The 23,949-nt window shown below is 40.6% G+C and overlaps 1 protein-coding gene and 1 long non-coding RNA gene across 3 annotated transcripts in view; one reads left to right on the top strand and one right to left on the bottom strand.

Annotated features, from left to right (window-relative positions):
* The window catches only part of FRK (fyn related Src family tyrosine kinase), a 60,150-nt gene that overhangs the window by 12,138 nt on the left and 24,063 nt on the right, over positions 1 to 23,949 (top strand). For both annotated transcript variants that reach the window (XM_080586592.1, XM_080586591.1), the window contains exon 2: positions 16,038 to 16,159. In XM_080586592.1, coding sequence (XP_080442718.1) covers positions 16,038 to 16,159 — 122 coding nt within the window. The remainder of the gene's footprint in view (positions 1 to 16,037; positions 16,160 to 23,949) is intronic.
* LOC308192709 lies at positions 3,175 to 23,278 on the bottom strand. Its single transcript, XR_013949037.1, has 3 exons — positions 20,875 to 23,278; positions 12,250 to 12,360; positions 3,175 to 3,869 (listed from the first exon to the last, which is right to left on the bottom strand). It is a non-coding gene; the product is annotated as an uncharacterized lncRNA (long non-coding RNA).

Genomic DNA, 23,949 nt, shown 5'->3' on the forward strand with positions numbered 1-23,949 from the left:
TCTTCAATTTATTTTCACATATAGAAGCGCTTCAGAGCAGGTTAGATGCAGATGAACAATATTCCGAAGAATGTGTGGAACTGTTGAAATGAATTACTCAATAGTGAATAATCTCTGGATGAGATTTATTTATGGAGATTAACTCAAATTAATTCTATCAGGCTGTGATTTGATTGCTATTTTATTATCTTTTGCTCCTATTGTACAATGAAGCTAGAATTGGGTGAGCTATGCTGATTTGCAGAGCCCATGGACTTGGCCTTGCAATACTATCCCTACAGGAGAAATAGTTGCTTCCCAGCCATCATTGACCCAAAGGTGATGGTTTGTTGTCTTGAAGGCTCCGTCTCAGAGCCACCACGTTTGTTTTTGATGCATCTGTGCCTTTCCCCAAGTGGCACCCTTCCCAGTGGAAACCTTGGGGAAAAAGGGGCAGTGCTATCAGCATGGAGGGTGTGAGTGTGGTGGTGTTCACTTCGGAAATTTGAATGGACTTGGATGTGGGGCAGAGTGGGGGCAGACCCTCTCCCCTCTCTGATCAGCCTGCACTTGGGGGATGTCACCTGAGTGTGCCATTCACCTGAGCATGTTGGCCCTGGTGAGGCATGCCAAGGACTGGGGAGAGAAGCTGCTGTGCAAACTGCAGGCCCCAGCCAGAAGGACACCTGTAGGTATATAACTAACTAATAGACAGGGTTCACCACAGAGCCTTTGGCAGGGTTGCTGGGGTCCATCAACTATGAAAACACAGGGAAACCTGGAGCACATGCCTGATCCACAGACTTTGAAATATATTCTGGATCACTCCATTTTCTGCTGCCCTGAGAAAGAACCTACCTTTCCTGTGGGCTCCCCCATGTGAGGCATGAGCACCATGCTCCAGTCTCTGTTTTGGTTTGCTCCCTACGTCAGTCTCAGGGCAAATTCAACAACGCGTTGTTGAGCACAATCAACTGTTATTATCAAGAAGTGAAAAATCAACATAATACTATGCATAAACTCTTTTAACAGAATCACGCGGCAATGCAGTTATGCCCTATTGCAGTACTTACTGAAAAGGTGTAAACCCAATGTGTCATGGACTCTTGTAGACTAATGCCTGACTAATCTTTTTATTTATGTTTACAAGACAATAAATTTGTTCTGTACTGTAAGAGGAAATGCCAATCTCTGTGGTGGATTTTACCACACTCGCTCACTGTTGAACATTACCTTATCCAAACAATCCCACGCAGTGTCTTACCGTAAAAGTCCCTAAAGCTCTGACAGGCCTTTTCTTTAGGGCATAGCTTATTATTTCCAATAAAAACCGTGGAGTAACACAAAACAAAGCTATTTCTTAGACACAACAGACTTCAGGGGCCCAGGGTCCTTCTTTAAGACACATCTGCTGCCCTTCTCTCACATGAACAAAAATAATATTCTCCTGCAGCTTCTTCAGCTGGGCTTCCCAGTCATTTGTTAGTGCAACCTGGGGACCCTTTCAGGCATACATGAGATCAATCTGTCTGGGTAGGTGGATGTTTCACGCGTTTAATAGGGTTGTATTGTGGTCAATGGGCTCATATAAGGTAAGCTATTGTTCAATGTTACAGTCAGGTTTTCAGCAGGTAATGAAATTAATATTTTATTTATTTATTTATTTATTTATTTTTGGGAGGTACTACACAACGTAAATGTGGTGAATCTGGCCCCTGAATCTTGAAGTATAAATTTTTTTTCTGTTCATAACCTGCAATTTCCTATCTCACTAAAAATAAATAGTAGCAAAGTTTCTGCCCGCTTTTGATGGTAGCTCATGTACTTTCAGTTCCAAAAGGATTACCTGTGTTGTAACTATGTTACGCTATTCAAATTATGTTAAGTAAGCATCTATGCATGGTATATGTTCCAGCAAAATAGTGATTATAGTATGTTACAGAATGAGGTTCAAATTGCATCATTTTAACTAAAGATGCTCTGGATCATGGATGAATGTATCACTTATGTCTTAGTGCTCACATCTATAACCAAACCAACATGGGAAGAGAAAAAGGGGAAATGGCTCCCTTCTCCTGAAGAAAGAAGCAGCAATGTTTCTCATTTTATTTGTTTACCTTTATTTTTGCCCCTAAGAAAAAAAAATAATGAATCTTTCATTTTAATTTTGTATGAAATTAAACTGAAGAAAATATAGGGTATTGTTTAGTTGTACCTTGTTTCAAGATAACTTAATACTTTCTCAACAAAATTAAAAATAAATGTTTATATACTTTGATAGAAACTCCATTTGAAAACAGAAGAAACAACTTTAAATATGAAAATTATTCAATTTGAGTGTATTTACCACATAAGAACATAAGCTATAATATTTTGTTTTGAAAATATATACAGAAGTAGAGAAGTATAACTTCATTTGATTTCCTTTTTTTTTTTTTCCCCATCTATATCTCTTCAGTTATCACCTCTTTCATTCTGCCATCTCACCAGTGAAAATCTCTCAAGTCTACCATAAATTTAGTATTTATGGAAAAATGCCAACCTATCAGCTATAATCTGTTGACAAGAACATTAGCAAAATGTTATCCAAAAGCTCAGAGGAAAATGGGATATGTTACTTTCCAAAAGCATGTGTTTCTCATTGTGCTTATTAAAGAAAAATCACAACATTGATCTCAAAATGTGGAAAGCACAGTGGGACTTATACTGCATTGCTCCACAGACCATCACATACAGGCAGACTTCTACATACTTGTGTAATACAAAATAATTCTGCACTGTTGGTTTTAATAGAGCTCTGCCAGTTGTATAACATGGAAATGAGCCTTTAGTTTTTCAGAACTATTCATACGTTCTGTGTTTTCCCACGTGGAAAGAAAAAACAACTTACTCCACCCGCTGTCATTGTGAAAAGACTCAGGAGATCCCGGTCCAATACAGTGCATGCAGATGGTCTTCATTTAACTTTTGATAAGTTATTCAGCAACAAGGACCTAAGCGATATACGTGACTCAGATCTTTACATATGAAGCAAATGCATTGTGGTTGTGTAAGGTTAAACGTGCTGCCTTACGTAATCAACCCTGAAAACCAGAATTTCTAGTTTCACTTGGAGTTTCACTAGTTTCTGATTATGGCAAATAAGTAATCAGAACGGAGCTGTGTCACTGTATAGGTACACTTTAAATGCATTTTTATTTCAATATTGTCTAAATTAGATTCTTTCTGCAGCATGATAAGATTTTAATTGATTTCCTTATACAGATTGTAGAAGGCTGTTGTTACCAACACATTTTTTAAAGTCTTATTCTGATTATCTTGTTTATGACAGTACTTTGGGAAGTAAGGATTAAACCAGTAAATTTAACAGTGACCTCTAGTCAATAAATATACGATGACAATGCATGGTAAAGTATTCTCTTGGCAAGTACAAGTGCAAGTAGTATGATGAAGTTAAGAAAGGGAAAGGGAAAAGATCTGTAGAGAGCACTGCTTAGAGAGCACTGAAACTCTGCTTTCACAGAGATTCTCTGTGAAACTGTATCCACAAATAGGACTGAAATCATTGCCAAAAATGTGCGCCCTGCAAAAGCAGAAGCTGGAAACCAGAATTTCATTAGCAGGTACAGTAGCTCAGGCAGCAGCAGGCTATAGTCCCTGGGCGTGAAATGAAGTCCTTAGTTTTGTCATGTCTGTAACTTCTCTTCATCACTGTCTGTTAGCTCTGACTTTCTCCTTTCTCTTCTTCCATCTCCTTGATGGTATTGTACGGTTCTCTCTGCTTTGAATTCTTAATATCCCGCTTCCCCCGTCCATCCTGCATTGTCTTATACACTGTTTTATATTCCTTCCTCTTAAATTTTGTCCTTGTACCATGCATCCTTCAGTATCTGAAGATAAATAACAATGAGGAATACATAGTATTAAAAACAATCCCAGGCAGGCCTGTAGAAGGCAGAAAGGAAGAAGGGCCTTACATCCAAAGAAGCTGAAACAGCCTAAGGTTTTCCAGCCTCTGCACAGTCGGTCTGAAAGCCTTAGAATAATCCTGGATCTTTCAGTGTGTAGATTCTTGTGCCGTGTCTGTGAAAGCTTACGTTTTTGAACACACTTATGAAAGGAATCTTTTGCAAGTTTTAATCATCATGGCTTAGTTAGACTACATATTTTTCTGTTTTTTTTTTTTTTTTTTCCATCTCCATCATTGGGTTCACTGTAGACTCTAAAGGGAAGATTGAAGCAGCTAGTGCCCCTCTGCCACGCTCCACTTCACACATGCAGTTCATCACTTGTAAAGCACATCTGTTTCTTAGCTGTGTTATATCTTGGAAGGCTGTGATCTTTGCAGAAATGTCTGCTAATTTCTTAAAATATCAGCTCTTGGGGAAATGGTATTACTTCATTAGTCTTATAATTAAGACAGCCTAATATTTTCTATCAGAAGGGCTTGTTTAGTTGCTTGCAAGTTTTCCAGGCTTTACATGACTGGATGTAAATTTTCCAGGGCTAATACCAGGCATGGGCTACCTTTTTCCTCCCTGAAAGTCAAAAATATGACTCAGAACAGTATGAGAAATCCTTCATGTATGTACTTTGGAAGAAGGGCTTGAGATTTCATAGGAGAGACAGCTATACTGCCAATGATACCAAACTGGGAAGTGCTGTCGACTCCCTGGAGGGACAAGAAGCCCTGCAGAGGGATCTACATAAGCTGAAGTACTGGGCAGTGAGCAATGGCATGAAGTTCAACAAAGGAAAATGCTGGGTCAGTGCACGTTCTGCACCTGGGTTGGAGTAGTGCCAGACACAGGCACAGGCTGGGAGAGGAGTGCCTGGGGAGCAGCTCAGCAGAAAGGGACTGGGGATGCTGGTGACAGCAGGCTCTGCATGAGCCAGCAGCATGCCCTGGCAGCCTGATGGCAAATGGCACTGAGGGGTGCATTAAGCACAGCACGGCCAGCCGGTCAAAAGAGGTGATGCTCCTGTTATATTTAGTGCTGGTGCGGCCTCACCTTGCACATCATGAGTGGTTCTGGGCTCCACAACATAAAAAGGGTGTTAAGATCCTTGAAACCATCCAGAGGAGGGCAACAAAGCCTGTAACAGGGCGTGAAGGCATGCCCTGTGAGGAGAGGCTGAGGGCACTTGGGTTGTCTGCTCTGGAGAAGAGGAGGCCGAGAGGCGACCTCGTTGCTCTCTGCAACTCCCTGAGCAGGGGAAGTGGGGAGGGGGGTGCAGGCCTCTGCTCCCTGGTCACTGATGACAGGACATGAGGGAACAGCACAAAGCTGCACCAGGGGAGGGTCAGGCTGGGCGTTAGGGAAAATTTCTGTACCATGAGGATGGACAAACACTGCAACAGGCACTTCCTAGGGAGGTGGTTGATGCCCCTCTTTGGTTAGCCCTGAAGTGGTCACGCAGTTAGACTCGATGATCTTTGAAGGTCCCTTCCAACTGAATTTACTCTACTCTACTCTACTCTACTCTACTCTACTCTACTCTACTCTACTCTACTCTACTCTACCCTACTCTACTCTACTCTACATTAAGGTCTTACATGCTATCTAAGAAAACTATGGTGCAAACTGACCAAGCCTTTGAAAATAAAATTGCCCTTTATATGTTGTAACCAAGCAGAGTTATTAGAACTAGTTATTAGAACACTCTCTAGATGTTTTTGATATCCTGGGAAAGCCCAGCAAGTGCTTGGAGCCTTCTCAGCACAGAGAGAACGCACTGGGGGTACCCTTAGTAGACTTCTGTCCCAGCTTCTGCGCTGATGTTTATCCACAACAGACTGCAAACCTGGCATGGATTAAAAGCTGGCTCAGCTGCACTGTTTATCCTGCTCAGATAACAGCAGGGAACAGTGGCACATGCAAGCCTGTTCAGGTTTCCATGTGCTGAGTAAGGGCAGCGATCACAGGATGGTCATATGATGAAAGGAATTAAATAAGACCCCAGAGGATCTCTCTGTCTCTCTTTCTCTTTCGCTTTCCACATATCTCTCCTTGTCCTATGTAAAACAATTCCTGAAGTTAACAGACATTGTTCTCTGAATAAACTACTACATATAGTACAATGCCAAATGCCCTGAAAGTTAGGCCCTAGGCTTTTCAAGCTGGATGTCCAAAATTAGTAGAGAATATTTATGATGATCTCCTATTGCCTTAGTCCCTTTCTGTGTTGTTTCTCCACTGTAAAATAGTTTACAAACAAAAGTGCCACAAAAAGAACTTCACGAATGTTTGTAAAGCATTTGGATATTATAATCATGAGCACTATAATAGAGGCTTCTAGGAAATTAGCCATTCATGTAATTTTATAACTTGTATTGAGAGCAGAGACTAAATGTACAGTAGATAAACTCTATCTATGCGATGACAAAACAAAAAGCAGGGTAACTATTCATTGAGCAGCACTCATATTCACACTGTAGGAAGCAGTAGATGTGACCATGTAATTAAAGATGGTATCAGAGTGGGTCTTCCTGAAAATGGCTGAATTGATGCCAGGAAAGCTATATTAATATTACCAACTCTTTACTTCAGAGTTCTTGACTTTGCGGCTACAGCTTTCTATGAATGTAGATGTTGAGGCACTTAAAATATAAAATTTATAGACCATTGAAGCTTTTCTTTATTTGTTTTAGCTATTGTATGAACTTTCTGCATTACAGAAGAAACTGAGATATGTGTTTTCACTGTATATAATAGCTGTTTTTCTTTATCTTCATCCAAGGCTTTTGCTCTAATTGCAGTAATTCTTTGCTCTTCTTAGTTCAGAAAATCTTTCATTCTCCTCATAGTTTAGCACTACAGATACAATTAACACAATACAGTTAACCTACTGGAGGGCCAGCTAACCTGTTCATCACCATCATTTCTTTTGTAATGGAGACTCCAGGACAAGAACCACAGGAACCACAACAAACCAGTTCCTGGTAGTTAGTGGTCTCATGGGATTTACCCTAACATGAGAGTGTAAATCCCAGTTGCAAGAATTTATGACAAATGAGAAGTGATAATCCAGGATAGGATCATGCTGTCCATTTTAACATCTTTAGTGTTTTTGAAAATCAGTTTCACATGACTGATTTCCTGCTATTTTTTCTGTTATGTCTTCACCCATTTTGAATGAGCTTGCCATGTAGTCCTCAATGATCTTTTCTCCCCTTTCCCCCTCCGCATTCCTCTTGTAGTAGTCACAATGTCTATATGTGGCTATACCTTACTTCTGACTCAGCCCTCTGGATTTTCTCCTTTAGCTGGGCATTCACAAAATTCAGAGTATGTCACGTACCTCTGCCTTTAGCCTTATTTTACCTCCAGTCCTGTGATTTGAATGAAAAACTGAAATAATCCCACCTTATCCCAGCCACAGCTAGTTATTAAAGCACGTTCAACTATGTCAGATATGAGATGTGGAGATGATTCTGACTTTGGTCCTGTGCATGTTCAATCTAGGTGAAGTAGAGAAAAAAGTGGGAAGTTGTACTCTGATGAGCCTAAATGATAATGGGTGCCGTAGTCTGAACTTCCACATCATTTTCTGTTCTGGTCTTCAGTACAGCTAACCAAAGAACATTGAAGGTTCTGGTGAAATTGCCAAGAAGGTTAAGGAAGATGGCTTGGTGTTTGGCTTGGTGATGAAGATCTTAGTAACATCTCATATGGGGATGGCACACTGAGTCCTTAATTATGAGCTTAGAATTGCTATTGAATGGGTTTGCAAAGGGGCTGCCCAGGGGGAGGTTATGCTGCCAAAAAAATTCTCCAGTAACAAATTTTTCGCCTCAGATGTGGTTGGGAGGATCTTTGGCTGTGGTTCCTCCAATGCAAAAGCAAGCAGTAGAATTAGGGGAAAGACAAGTGCTAGAGTTGGAGGGAGGTGGCACAGGGGCCATTCAAAGAAGGTGAAGGCTGCAGAAAGATTTGTCTTCTTAGGACATTTTCATCCGACCCATGCCAGGGGGTCCCTCTCCAGAGGTACTTGGCCCATGCCTAGTGTGAGAGGTAGGAGAGACAAAGCCCAGAGATCCAGTATGAGTGGGGCTGCTATGGGGCTGCTCAAGGCAGGGATAGCCTCTAGAAAGACAAGTTCCCTAATAAATATGTTCTCTGAGAAGTATTTTGAAGCTTATTCCTGGGGTTCATTGTCTAATACTCAAATAAGACATAGGGCTATCCCATGCCTAAGGCTGTGCTTGAGGGCCAGGTTAGGGTTAGGGGGGATGCATTACCCCCAGTGTTAGTGGGGCTGCAAGGGGCTGCTGAAGGAGGGGTAGACTGCCAAATGAATTCTCCCTTGAGAGTTTTCTCACCTAGTCCATGGATGAGGGAGTCTGAGGGTTTCAGCCCATGTCTAGAACTGGGTTAAAAGTGCAGCAAATCTCAGAGCTGTAGTGTGGGTGGGACAGTGGAAAGGGGCTACCAAAGGATGGTTGAATATGCCAAATCTTTGTTTCCAGACTGCTTATTCATTTGATGTGACTGAAGCTCTTTGACAGAGGCCAGTCCATGCCTAGGGTTGGGATTAGGAGTGAGATTAATCCTATAACTCCAGTGTGACTGTGACTGCTAAGGGAGATTGAAGCTGCAGAAAGACTTGTCCCCTGAGAGATTTTTCAGGGTGGTGGCCCATGACTGGGGGTCTTTGGGCTAAGCCTCAGACCATGTCTAGGGTGAGCATTAAGATTGAATTAGTTTTAAGGTTAGCAGAGTGACAAACTCTAGAGCTCCAGTTTGAATAAAGCTGAACAGGTCTGTTTGAGAAAAGTCGAGTCTGCAGAAGGACTTGTCTCCTAAGAAGTGTTTTGTCTGGCCCATGACTGTTTATCTTTGGCTAAGGCTCAGCTCACATCTTGCATTAGAGTCAGGTGAGACAGATCCTAGAACATTAGTTGCAATGGGACAGTACAGGGACTTTGATAAGGCTCAGCTAGATGTGGTTGAGGCTGCAAAAAAAAATTTGCTTCATGTCTTCTTCATACAGGCTATGACAGGAGGTCTTGGATAAAGCTGGTACCATGCATATGGTATGCATTAGGGTTAGGGATTTAAGAGAGACCAAGCATAGAGCACCAGTGTAAGGGTAGGAAGCAAAGGAACTGCTCAAGGAGTGGTAGGCTGCCAAAAAACATTTTCACTGAGAGCTTTTTCACCTGGGCTGGTAATCCTTTTGTTTGGGATGAGTTTTGGGGGTTGGATAGAGTTAATTTCAGGAGACGGAAGGAGTCTGTAGTTCCCAGTTGAGATCCTCTGTCAAATCTGCTCTCTCTACATCAAATGAATGCATTGCACCGAAGGCAGAGACATGATCAAGATGAGATATTGCTTTAATGGTAAGCAACTGAAATGTGGTGGGACCACTCTCATGACTGGAGTGCTGCAATGACTGGCTATAGGTTCTTCAGAAGGGACAGGTAGCACAGAAGGAGTGGTGGTGTGGCTCTCTATATTAGAGAGTGTTTTGTTGTTGTGGAACTTGAGGCTGGGAATAATAAGGTTGAGTCCCTATGGTTAGGATCAGAGGAAGGTCCAACAAGGCAAGCATCCTGGTGGGGGTCTGTTATAGACCGCCAAACCAGGATGAGGAGACAGATGAGGAATTCTGCAGGCAGCTGGCAGAAGTTGTGAAATAGCCAGCACTTGTTCTCGTGGGGGACTTCAGCTTCCCAGACATATCCTGGAAATACAATACAGCCCAGAGAAAGCAGGCTAGGAGGTTTCTGGAGAGCATGGAAGATAGTGTCCTGACGCAGCTGGTTAGTGAGCCTACCAGGGGAGGTGCCCCGCTGGACCTTCTGTTCACAAACAGAGAAGGACTGGTGGGAGATGTGGTGGTCGGGAGCTGTCTTGGGCAGAGTGACCACGAAATGGTAGAGTTCTCTATTCTTGGCGAAGTCAGGAGGGGGACCAGTAAAACTGTTGTCTTGGACTTCCAGAGGGCAGACTTTGAGCTGTTCAGGACACTGGTTGGCAGAGTCCCTTGGGAGGCAGTTCTGAAGGGCAGAGGAGTCCAGGAAGGCTGGGCACTCTTCAGGAAGGAAATCTTAATGGCTCAGGAGGGATCTGTCCCCACATGCCTAAAGACAACCTAATGCAGAAGAAGACCAGCCTGGCTGAACAGAGAGTTGTGGCTAGAGCTTAGGAAAAACAAAGAAGGTTTGTGACCTTTGGAAAAGAGGGTGAGCCACTCAGGAGGACTACAAGGATGTTGTAAGGCTGTGCAGGGACAAAATTAGAAAGGCCAAAGCTCACCTGGAGCTCAATCTGGCTACTGCTGTTAAAGATAACAGAAAATGTTTTCATAAATACACAAACACGAAAAGGAGGTCTAAGGAGAATCTCCATCCTTTACTGGATGCGGCGGGAAACTTAGTGACAAGAGATGAGGAAAAGGCTGAGGTGCTTAATGCCTTCTTTGCCTCAGTCTTTAGCGGCAAGACCAGTTGTTCTCTGGATACTCAGTACCTTGAGATGGTGGAAGGGGATGGGGAGCAGAATGTGGCCCTCATAATCTGCGAGGAAATGGTTGGCGACCTGCTACAACACTTGGATGTATGCAAGTCGATGGGGCTGGATGGGATCCAGCCGAGGACGCTAAGAGAACTGGTGGAAGAACTGGCCAATCCCCTTTCCATCATTTATCAGCAGTCCTGGCTGTCAGGGGAGGTCCCAGTCGACTGGCGGCTAGCAAATGTGACGCCCATCTACAAGAAGGGCCGGAGGGTAAACCCGGGAAACTATAGGCCTGATAGTTTGACCTCAGTGCCAGGGAAGCTCATGGAGCAGATTATCTTGAGGGTCATCTCGCGGCATTTGCAGGGCAATCAAGCGATCAGGCCCAGTCAGCATGGGTTTATGAAGGGCAGGTCCTGCTTGACGAACCTGATCTCCTTCTATGACAAAGTGACTCACTTAGTGGATGAGGGGAAGGCTGTGGATGTGGTCTACCTTGACTTCAGTAAGGCTTTTGACACCGTTTCCCACAACATTCTCCTGAAGAAATTGGCTGCTCATGGCTTGGACTGGTGTACGCTTCATTGGGTTAAAAACTGGCTGGATGGCCAGGCCCAAAGAGTTGTGGTGAATGGAGTTAAATCCAGTTGGAGGCCGGTCAGTAGTGGAGTCCCCCAGGGCTCAGTACTGGGGCCAGTCCTCTTTAATATCTTTATCGATGACCTGGATGAGGGGATCGAGTGCACCCTCAGTAAGTTTGCAGACGACACCAAGTTAGATGCATGTGTCAATCTGCTCGAGGGTAGGAAGGCTCTGCAGGAGGATCTGGATAGGCTGGAGCGATGGGCTGAGGCCAACTGTATGACGTTCAACAAGGCTAAGTGCCAGGTCCTGCACCTGGGGCACAACAACCCCAAGCAGCACTACAGGCTGGGAGATGAGTGGTTAGAAAGCTGCCTGGAAGAGAAGGACCTGGGAGTACTGGTTGATAGTTGGCTGAATATGAGCCAGCAGCGTGTTCAGGTGGCCAAGAAGGCCAACAGCATCCTGGCTCGTATAAGAAACGTTGTGGCCAGCAGGGCTAGGGAAGTGATTGTCCCCCTATATTTGGCTCTGGTGAGGCCACACCTCGAGTGCTGTGTTCAGTTTCGGGCCCCTTGCTACAAGAAGGACATGGAGGTGCTTGAGCGTGACCAGAGAAGGGCAACAAAGCTGGTGAGGGGTCTGCAGAGCAAGTCTTACGAGGAGCGGCTGAGGGAGCTGGGATTGTTCAGCCTGGAGAAGAGGAGGCTCAGGGGTGACTTTATCGCTCTCTGTAGGTACCTTAAAGGAGGCTGTAGCAAGGTGGGGATTGGTCTATTCTCCCATGTGGCCGGTGGTAGGGCGAGAGGGAATGGGCTAAAGTTGTGCCAGGGGAGATTTAGGTTGGATATTAGGAAGAACTTCTTTACTGAAAGGGTTGGTAGGCATTGGAATAGGCTGCCCAGGGAAGTGGTTGAGTCACCATCCCTGGGGGTCTTTAAAAGATGTTTAGATGTAGAGCTTAGTGATATGGTTTAGTGGAGGACTTGTTAGTGTTAGGTCAGAGGTTGGACTAGGTGATCTTGGAGGTCTCTTCCAAGCTAGATGATTCTGTGATTCTGTGAACAGAATGGAAGGTAAGAAAACCTGCTTTGCATACTCTTTTTTTGGATGTGGATATTTGTGTTTTTTGTTTTCCCACTGGGGTTTTACCTTCTTCTAGGCATGTTGTCAGACACTGGAAACTCTGCCAGGGATATAGCATTGCAGGCATTTGCCTTCTTACCTTTTTCTGCTTTAGGGATTCTGCCTGTGGCTATGCAGCATGCAATACCCGTGGACCATGTTACTTTTCCTCTCTTCCACTTTCCAGATTAAAAGTTCTTGTCATATCTTCCTGTTATAAAAAAAAAAAAAAAGAAGTGAAGAAGTAGAACTTTTTTTTTTTTTTTTAAACTGATTTGTATGTAGCGAAGCATACGGATACACTAAGCAGAGCCAGGTAGATGGGTGCTGTGGTAATTAGAGAGCAGCAGTTCATTGCACACTGGAAGACAGAGGGCATCTGAGCAAAGAAGGTGGTGGAGCTGAGTAACACTATCAACTTCAGCTGACCTTTTGACTCAGTTTCGATTCAGGCTGGACTGAAAGGGTGAGCATAGGTGATACGATCGTTATTTCTCAAGAACTTGCCTGTCAGGAATAACCACCAGCATTCAGCTTGAAGAAGTTTTATAATTTATTTTTCTGGAAGAAAGGGGCTATAGAATAGGAGTGTAGGTATTAGTAGTGATACTATTAGAGTCAGGAAATGTCCCATTATCAAGTCTGCTATGATCCATGTGTGATCCTGTGGGTTAAAAAACCTACCAGTGGAATCGATCACCAGTAGAGATGGGATCACTACACTCTGAATGACCACAACTTACCTCACTGGTATTCTCATATGGGGGCATCATCTGCACCAAGTAAAGACAGTGCTTGTTACGGACCTACGTGAAGGTCATCTTTTCTGTCCCTAATGTCTTCCTATATGCTGTGGCCAGAAGTGACCTGGAAGTAGCCTGCAATTGTTAATGAAAGTATTCCTGTGAGTTGTGAATGATGGTGGAAACAACAATGATTTCTGAGGAAGCTGCTAGAAACAATCCCCCAAAAGCAGGTCTGACATCCTATAGTGAAAATGGAGAAAGAATGGGATGTTGAACACAGTGCTGGCCAAGATATTAAATGGCGTGCTCCTGGGTCTCACTGACAGAAGGGCAACAACCAGACAGCTCCTGCTAGAAACAGAAATTTATGCCCAAGTCTGAATGCACTCATTTGTGCCATATGATGCACATATCTGGCATTGATAATCATGACCCAAAATGATCTGGCTGCAAGCCGAAGTTCAGAATAAAACTGTGTATGAATCACTGATTCAACAAGCTCCTGAACTGACTAGTGTCAGCGGAAGACACAGATGTCAGAGATACTGCTGGTTAGGTAACCTGGGTAGGGGGTGGTGCTTGATGTTTTAGTTTTTCTAAGTAAAAAAAATAAACTGTTTTTCCAAGTGTTCTATTTCAAAACCTTCATTTAACTTGGAGCTATAAAAACAAATAGATTTACTAAGGAGAGGGTGTTGTGGTCTGACCTTCCTATCCCACAGAACTATATCTGATGGTGAGCAGTTACTTTGATTCATTATTACTCTTAGAGCACTTTTTCTTCTAAAATACATGCCTTTGGATGAAGTAAAATATTAAGCCTTTTGAAGCATAAGCTCAATCACTAGTAATTGAAATAAGCCCTTCACTCTTTTAAAAGGAGTTTAAACTTTCATTTATAATGAAAATAGTACTTTGAATTCAGATGTGCTTTTGTTAAAAAAAGTGAATAGCAAATTAATTTATTTGCTTTGAGGTTAAGGAGATTTTTTTTTCTCTATATAATTATTATTGCAAACCCAATGACTTTGGACTAGGAAGCCCATATTGGACTAGGAGGCTGTTAAAAGTAGTCTTCACGATATTTTTCTGAAATATACTAGTCACATCATATGAAGTCATGCAAATTAGGGAATACACAATATGTGTCTGCTTTTCTCCCTCTGTAATAATTGCCTCAGTTACACTTGTCTTGTCAAATACTGTTTGTTCTAATTATCTTATTTTGCCAGCAGCATCTTTTTAACTGCTGAATTTGCTTGGAATCAGATGCTCAGTCCTGATGACTGATGATCAGGAAGCACTTCTTTGCTCTGTGGGTGACTGAGGAGTGACACAGGTTGCCCAGACATCCCTGGAGATCTTCAAAAAACACCTGGACATGGTCCTAGGGAAACAGCTATGGGTGACCCTGCTCTAGCAGGGGGTTGGGGACCAGATACCCTCCAGAGGTCCCTTCCAACCTCAGCTGTTCTGTGATTCAGTGAATATCAGTTCAAATTCTTTAAAAGCATATAGTTTACTAGTTTTCAGATGTTATTTTCAAGCATATGTATTTAGAAATTTCACAAAGGTTCTAATTAGCTTTTTACGGCAGATAAATTTTCTTTGGGATTTGAATAGTGTTTAACTATAGTGTATTCTGTCCTCTCATTCCTTTGATGAGAACATCAGTCAAGGATTTGAATGTTTATTGATTGCTTTGTTTTCTATAGCATACTTAATGAATTAATTAAATAAATTAGTTGAATTAATAAGCTTACTAATTAAAATTATTACTAGAACATTCCAACTTTTTAATTAGATTTCTTTACTTGCCAAATATTTACCAAGGCCTATTTTACCCAAATCAATGTCAAGTCAGAAGACAGGAATGCAGTCTAGATTATCTGGGTTTCATTTTCTTTTGTTAAAAAAGGATACTAGTGTAGGCTAGCACCATCTGTATTTACCTCTTTTTATTTCCTCTTTATTCATACAAAAACATTGATCATTCTGCATGCTTGCTCAGCCAAGGTTTCACCCAATGTTCTGATTTATTTTCTTCATTTCTCTTAATGATTGGAAGCATTATAGATACTAAAGCAATTTGTTGATGACTCCTCCTGTACTTTTCACTAGTAATTGACAAATCAAGTAGCTGAGTAGGCAACTTACATGTCGTGTGATACACTAACTTATCTTAAAAGTTTGCATAATGAGTTTATCTCTGACTAATTTAAAAGGAGTTTGCCTGCGAGTATATGGCACATCTTTGATAACTGTTTATCAACATTTACTTCAAATAAGGGGCAGAGCTAATCTTGGAAAGTACTTTGTATGTTTGGTGGATAGAAGCTGAACACCATCCCAGTTGAAAATGCTGACTCATCTCACTCTTATTTCAATTTAATTTACATTCAGCAGGAGAGAGAACTAGTACCCTTAGAGAAGGAAACTAAAACTATTGTTTGGACAAGACTTTGTAAACTACAAGTATTAGTGACAGAGGAAAAGTTTTGAAAATATTTTAATTTTAAGAGAAGTAGCCAGGAGTAGATTTTCACAGAATATCGATGTTCAGATGTTTGCTCTGACTTGAGAGACATATTGGTTCTGTTTGTTGAACAGCAGCAAAGCTGCAAAATTGCCAATAACTCATTTGAGATACTAAAATGGAAGTGGGATGCGGAAGGCCTTAGCATGGATGGCCTCTTGGAACCCTACTGCATTTCTGTAGCTTTGGGGATTTTTGACTTTTAAGATGTCAGGATTTAGTGCATACCCGTACCTCTGCATTGTTCAAATGATGTCAACTGACTTAGCATCAGTTTCTGTTATGGTAGCATTGGCAAAATTTCTTGGTGAATTTTTCTTGAGACAAAGCCAATCTGCTGCTTTTGAATTTTCATTGCCTTGAAATCAGTAGGACTTTCCATCAGCAATAGAATCCAGATTTCATTCAAATGTGCAAGCAATATTTAATAACAATAATTTTGTCATGTAGTTTGTAGGGTTTTCTTTTATATTTTTTCCATGTTATTGGAATTTTAATCAGCATATCACACATGTTTTAGTAAATATGCAGCAAGCTTGTAAAACTGAAATTGTCTTTCTAGCATGTTTCACTGACCGGTAAAATTAATAATTTTTATTTGTTTAGATGGTTTTTTGGCCCAATCAAGCGAGCAGATGCCGAGAAACAGCTGTTGTATCCTGGAAACCAGTCAGGAGCCTTCCTAATTCGAGAAAGCGAGAGTCTAAAAGGCGAATACTCCCTTTCAGGTATATTCTAACTTTTCATCTTAAACTATGTTTAAAATGTTTCTCAGGGTCTGGTCATTTACATTTTCATTAAGCAGTGGACATGAAAATTAAATTAAAGTTTGTGATAATATGTATTACCCAGGAGATACATAAAGAAATCTTGGCAAGAGTAATTTAGGTTTTTACTAACTTTCATTTTATAGGGTTTGTTTATTATTATGATCAGAACACAAATTAACTTTCTTGTGCTTAGTACTTCTAGTGTTCCAGTTGTCTTGAAACTATTTTCATGTTAAAAATGTCAAAAATACCTTAACTGCTCTTCACTGTGGTGCTGACTTGTACACAAAATAGCAATTAAATGCACCTTAGCAGATGTCAGCAGTTTAAGAAAGTGAGGTGTCTGCTAGAATACAACCACAGGTTTATGCTTATTTGTTGTAAGGGGAAAGTGATGGGAAGATATTCAAAGCTGTTCTTCAGAATCAGTTGTATTTCATTGAAAAGTTACTTGTACGTGTTGGTAAAAAGTTAGATTTATAATGATGATGATCTTTTGAAATATACTTTCAGTCCATTCTTTGCATCCAAAAGGTTCTCAAATAAGCACATCATTATTTTATTTATTTGCATACATTTATATGCCGTCTTTTTGTGTCCTAGACATTTGCCGTAATAGATGCACATGATTATTCATTGGTTATTTTCCATGGACATTTTTTTCAAACCTGTCATACCAGTGTGCATCAAGAATGTAATGTCTCTGAGACAACACCCAAACTTCCTAATGTTCTCTATGTATTTAATTCTATAAGCCAGTAAAGAATCTTGATGTTTATGAATAAACTTTAAGCCGTCATGTGTGGATTTATGTCAGTAAAAGAAGAGGTGTCTTGTGCATAACCAAGTGCTTTCACATTGAATCCTCTTCTGCCTGGATGTTCATGTCAGTCATCTTCTCAGTATAACTAAAAAATTAATCGAGCAACTTAATGAACTTCTGAGACATTCTTGGTTTCTCTTTCTGAATCAGAAAGAAAGGGTATGTATATACTTGCACTGTCTTGTAATACGGGAAGGTTACTTTTTATTGCCAAGACACAGAAATATATGTTGCCCATGGAGTGAAATACAGGGAAGTTTATGAAATAAATATGATATTTACTGTTCTGGGAGAGTTCCTTCCACAGTTTTCAGCTATCCCTCAAGGAAGTTTGCTTTTGCTAAGAAACACTGATATGAAAACTAACATCAACAAGGAGTCAGACTGCTCCCAAACTGTGACAGAACTGACCCACTGTGTGCACACCCTTTTATTCAAAGATCATACTGTAGCCACAGACTTTTAAAAATGTTTTCCCATGATGTGCCAACTTATCCCTGTCTTACATGGTTTCAGCTTCCTTCAAGTGTTCTTCATCAGTGAACTGATTTCATCCAAGGACTGGGCTGGACTGATAACAGTATGGTGTTATGCAGGAAAGGATAGCTATGCCTGTATTACCTGCTTAAAGCTGGCACTTGAATACACGTTACCTTACTAAAAATCAGTGAAAAATCTTGTGTTTGTGCACCTAAGTGTGGAAATGCAATTTCTTTTTATTATTCCCCAAGAGTAACCTTCTAGAAAAGATTCAAAATCTTAATTCCTTACCCTGCCTCCTGACTAAATCTCTGAGATGAAGGCAGCAGTACCTTATTTACAGTATGAAGTACCACAGAAAAGTCAAAGAGAATGAAAATAGACATTAGTCCTGCATTCATGACAGGATGAGATCATCCTTGCTGCTGTTCATTGTTTTCCTTCCAGATCCTGGGTAGATACTATATGATTTCTTATTTAATATATTTGAGTAAACTAAGTAAGCTTGTAGCACACTTTTTATTTTTCAGATTTGTATATAAGCCTAATAGGGAACAGGAGATTTGATGATGGCTTATAACAAGATGCAACCATCCATTTGGATTTCTTCCATGCTGGTTTGTTTGATGACAGAAGAACTGAAGAACATTATATATGTGGAGGCAAGGCTCCAGCTACAGCAGCCAGCCCTCCTTTGAGCACAAATGTGGGTTGACCTCTGAGCATATATGCATGTATGCAAGTGCCATCTCAGATTTATTAAATATTTGTGCTCTCTTAGGCAAAGAAGGAAAATAAACTCTGAAACAATCTTTAGACAGTGAGTATTAATGAAATGATTTACCGCTGCTGCTAGATTTTTTAGCAGCTTCCCAGGCTTGAATCTAATTTAGCCTCGACTTGCTACTTAATCTTGAATAAGCTAAATATTATTATTGCTTACTGATCAGGCTTGACTGAATGGTGCCTGTTTTGTGTTGTGCAAGCTCTTTGTGTCCAATGTAAGAGTACACATAATGGTCGGGATATTGTATGTCCATAGTCTCATTACTTAGGTCTACTTTTGAGAGATCTAGTGCATTCTAATGTAAATGTTGAAGTGGGTTGTAATGTGGGGAGAATTAATTGGAAAGAAGGTTGTTTAGTTCCCCAGATATTATGAAAAATACATTTTTTTTTCTGAATCTCTCCTGGAGAGAGAGAGTTCCATCAGGAGTAACGGAACACTCAAAGCAAAGCAATGTTTTCTTGAGGAACAGTGAATCAGGACTATTTCTTTTAGGATGTCTTGGAGAAGTAACCATCTCCTATTTAGAATATACTCTGATTTCTGTTTCCAGCTTTTTCAGTGTAGAAAAAATAGACCCCCAAAATCCCATCATCCGTAGGATTGATTGGATTTGCTATACTTGCTATTGCTTCTCTGGTTTCACTCCAGAGAAGATGATGATAATGGCTAAAAAGTGATAACCTGCCTTTCAGAATTAAGGTCTTTCAGAAAGTTTTGTTACTCACTGTCCAGTCTAACATTTTTTTTTTTCCTTTTTAGTTTTATTTTGCTTAAGAAATAGAAAAGGAGAGAAATTTTTACCCAGGCACACATAAACTGTTAAATTTTATGACTTTCATGGTTGATATCCACACTCATATGGGCAATGTGAAAGAGACTTAATGTTAATGAGAGAGAGAAATGGATCTCTTTAGAATAATAAAAAAAAAAAAAAAAAAAGGAAAAGAAAAGTGGGAGGTAGGGAGAGGGAAGCAGTAAGCCCTGCCATTCCTTAAAAGGACACTTTTCACTTCTATCTTGCCTTGATGGGAAAATTCATATTCTGTAAAAAAAGACAAATGAATATTTAAATTAAAAATAAAAAGTGGTGTTCAGAAAGGTTTTTCTCAGCTGCAAATGGTTAAATGGAAAGCATATCAAACTACATAGGGCACTGAGATGTGTTGCTATCATTTTAAAGTGTTTGACATTTTAAAAATAGGTTTTCCCATTTTAAAAATGCACATGTTGTAGACAGATTTTTATGTTGATGACTCCAGCATCTGGTGTGAAATATATTAAATTTTAAACATGTTGGTGCCATCTTAGACATTGCCTCTTTTTAATTAAAAGCCATAATTTAGATGTGCTCAGCTTAATTGAGTGTCATTGCCAATGATAGCAGGAGGCTCTCTACTTCCCCCCTTACTGAATAATGGTATCTAAAAGACTGATTGCATTAAATGACAATGCAAATGGTTTGTGTTCTCTTCCTTTTTATTTTTTTTTCTTTCTCCCCAAAAAAAAAAAAAAGATTGTGTGGTTCCCACTAGTCCAGATTGGCTTTAGGCCTAGGAAAAATAGGTAATCATTTAAGGCAGCAGACTGATAGGAGTGGCAAAATCATGGCTGTAGCAGAAGACTGTTCTCGGGGCAGCCACTGCACACGTCTGTGCTGGTGAGAGTGATCCAAAAAGCATCCTTCCTTCTGGCCCCACCTGGGACATGGTGACCGGGCACTGCTTTTGGCGTTGGGAAAGGCAGGCTGTGGCCCTGTTGCTAAAATGTCTCTTTTGTCTTCTGGTGAAGGACAGGGGGGAAGTAAGGGCTGGGAACTCCAGGGCTGTTTTAGCTCCTGCTTTCCTTTCCTGCCTACTGCTCTGCACTGTCAGTGCTGGGGGAGGACTGCTGGGAGGAGAGATGCTGGGATGCTGGCAGTGATGATGGCCTAGTGTCTCCATGACTCATTTGGTGAGGATGTTGACTCTGCTACTGTCACCATAAAATTTAGTTTTGCTGCCCTGGGCTGTAGATTACTTTATTCTCATCCTTGGGGTTGCAAAATTTATTTCTGCATGGCCCAGACTTACAAAGATGGGAAGCAGGAAGAGAAGAATGCTTCTCTTAAACTAAATCATGAAGAAATCTAATAGGGAGCTGAGATTCTTTTGGGGGCAAGGAAGTTGAGGAGAAAGCCACTGCAGTCTTCAAACCCCATAGCTCTCAAGCTATGTGAAGCTGAAGATGAAATCCTGTCCTGTTCAACAGGCTGACTAGGACCTAGGGAAGACTGAAAGCACCAAAAGGTTATAGCTAGATCTTCCCAGAGCAACACGTGCTCTGTGTCATGCATGGGCAGAGGAGTTGCACCACTCTGCAGCTTTTGTAATTGTGCTGTGCAGCACTCATGCAGCCAGGCTCAGCCCCAGATTGCAACTGAACAGTCCCCAGTCAAGCACTGCACCAACCCTTCCCTCATTTGCTTATCACAGGCAAAGGTTCTGTCAAACCAGAAATTTTCTCCAAGTTATCCGCACAACATCCCAGACTCATCTAAAGGGAATAAAAAGCTATGAAGTTACCATACACAAGCAACGTTACCTTACAGGAATAAGAAGCCAATGAAAGTAGTATACAGTAGAATAAACCATCGTTTTCCTCCACAGTCTTTAGAAATTTCCTTTTGGTCAGATATAAGGCGTGGTGGATAGACTGCTTTTTCTCATTTATTATTTCCTTGTTCAAGTCTCACTTCTTGGTTGAGGTAAGAAGGTTAGAACAACTGATTGGCAAACGCTGTTTGGCGGGTCACAATATGACGTGAAATTGAGGAATGCAGTCTAAATAACAGCAGAATGCCATGAACCGTGATAAAGTATTTGGTATCTAAAAAATCCAGTATAAAATGGATCCTGTCCAGAACACTGAGGTAACCATTACTCACAGATTTAGAAAACATAAGGTCAGAAGTTTGCACTGGTGTGGTCTGACGTATATACTGGCAACCATAAAGCTTCATACAAGGCTCCTTTAAGAAATTTGAGCACATCTTTCAAACCAACTCTTACTTTAATATTAGCTGCATTGTAAGAAATAAATATAATACTGCTAATAATTAAAACAGGTAGTCAAACTACTATCACTTTTAATATAATACTGAGACTGGATTAACACAGTCATCCTGCTGCCATTTTATTCAGTGAATCATAAATAGCAATTCGTTCGTCCATATGCATTTTACTTGAAACTTTGAAAAGGTCAATATATTTTCAGTCTGTTGTTACTGAATTACTCTTTGCTTCATTTTCCTTTAGCACCATTTTTGAAACATGCATCACAAAAATGTAAATACATTAAATGTAAATTATATGTAAATACATATAATTAAGAAAATACTAATTAAATGTGTTAAAATAAAAAGAATGTTATCTGAAAAGCCTGATGTAATTATCTTTATACTCAGGAGTTATATATATGTATATGTATATATAACTCCTGTAACTCAGGAGTTACAAGTATTCTCATTTCTGGTCCTCATGCCGAATTGTAAACTAGTAATTCAGCTCTCTAAAAATATTATAAAAATGTGGCAGAAATAAAATCCCTTAATATTTTCAACAGCTCCTAAATGCCCTCTGGTGGCCTACCGTGACAATCGCACAGTACAGCAGAAAAATATTTAATCATACATGACAGTAATTAAGAAGATTTTTTTTTTATTATTATTTTTTATTAGCAAAATGGTGAGAGGAATATACTTTATATAATCTTTGTTATTTGCAAGCAACCAATAACTTGGAATATATTTTTTTCTATGTGCAATATGTAGCTGTCTGTCTATTCTTCTTTTACTCTAACTAATGTGATCAACAATTAAATGCCTAAATAGAGTAGAATAGTTCCGTTGGAAGGGACCTACAAAGATCATGCAGTCCAACTGCCTGACCACTTCAGGGCTAACCAAAAGTTACAGCACGTTATTGAGGGCATTGTCCAAACCCCTCTTGAACGCTGATAGGTATGGGGCATCAACCACCTCTCCAGGAAGCCTGTTCCAGTGTCTGACCACCCTCACAATACAGAAGATTTCCCTAACGCCCACTCTGACCCTCCCCTGGTGCAGCTTTTTGCCGTTGCCTCATGTCCTGCCATCGGTGACCAGGGAGCAGAGGCTGGCACCTCCCTCCCTGCTTCCCCTGCTCAGGAAGTTGCAGAGAGCAAAATTCACGTGAAGTGTTACAGTATCAAGGATCTATCCGCAACAATAACTCCAGAGGGGAACAATAACAAGCTTGTCAGTAATTAGATATTCAAATACAAAAGGCTGAGGCTGCTTATAGGATGGACAGATATTTCCATTGAATTAATTACTTAACTAAGAATTGCCACTAGTCAACACACCTAAATTAAATATGTTTGCTGGAATTTCAGTCTCTGATTTTTCTCTCCTGTTTTTACATATTGCTATTTCTGTCTTTTTCCGAAACGTGATGCTTCACTTTTAGTCCTGCTCCAGTGTGTCTCCCCCTGGCCATTCCTCAAACTCACTGGATGATTCCTGTTTTCTGTTTTGGTTTGATTCTTAATCTCAGTGGCCCCCACAATAATTGAGCAGCCTGTGTCCCATCATCTTGCTCCCACACCAGCTCTAAACAGCAGGAAAAAAAAAAAAGGAAAAAAAGAAAGAAAACCTATCCACACTTTCAAATACTTGTTTCTCACTTAATTTCATTACAGGTTGGTACCATTCCTTGAGCTCTGAGCATTTGTCCACCTGAATCTCCCCATATCAGAAAACCTTCTTCCACTGATGCATGTATCTTCTGTTTGAGATGCAAAACATATATCCTAGTACTTAAACATCTTCCTTTTTAAGTTGTGTTTTATATGGTCAGGCTTCCTCATTAGCAGCCAAGTTCATTTTATGGCACTGTTAATGTTAGAGCTAACAGCTGAGGCATTGATAGGATTTAAACCAATTTTCCTATCCAATGCATTAGGTAAGTGCATTTTTCTCCATCTCTGGTCTGCTGCTGCTTCTCTGTCTAGATCCTGTTTGCAGGGGCCTAGCTTTCCTTCTGGCACTGTCAAGGAGTGCTCTGATGGTCACAGGGAAGGACACTTTGAGTGTCATGAGATGCACCTGAATAACCTACTGGAAGTGAGGAGGTGAAGGTCTTTTTGATTACAAAAGAACAGATAAGAATAAAATACATTTCAATGGAAAGGGTAGTCATCAGCTATTCAAAACCAAGCATTATTGTCTTTACTTTTACATATTCCAAGCACACACAAAACTCAATAAAACCCATGGAAAATGTGAGTGCTTTCCAGAAAATCATGGTTTATGGACAATATATTTGCTCTAACATGTCTACCAGTTCAGAAGCTGTTGTTTGGAATGTTTATACTGACAAATGGAATATTAAAAATGGATCAATAAATTACTTTGAATTAAATGTTCCTGGCTGTTTTTGTTGTCCTACAAAAACATACACAGAAAACATTTCATGTCGTGGAAAACATGTACTGCCTCACAGATAATGTCCTTATGTATTGTTGTGTCGATCCATATGGTGGATCTCCAAATCTAAAAAGAAAAAAAAGTTTAAGACTGATAGACTGGATATGCTAAGCTATCTAAACAGTGGGCTTTGTTTTGAAAGAGATTTTGGA

This window comes from Anser brachyrhynchus (assembly GCF_964034855.1).
Source record: "Anser brachyrhynchus genome assembly, chromosome: 3".
NCBI lineage: Eukaryota > Metazoa > Chordata > Aves > Anseriformes > Anatidae > Anser > Anser brachyrhynchus.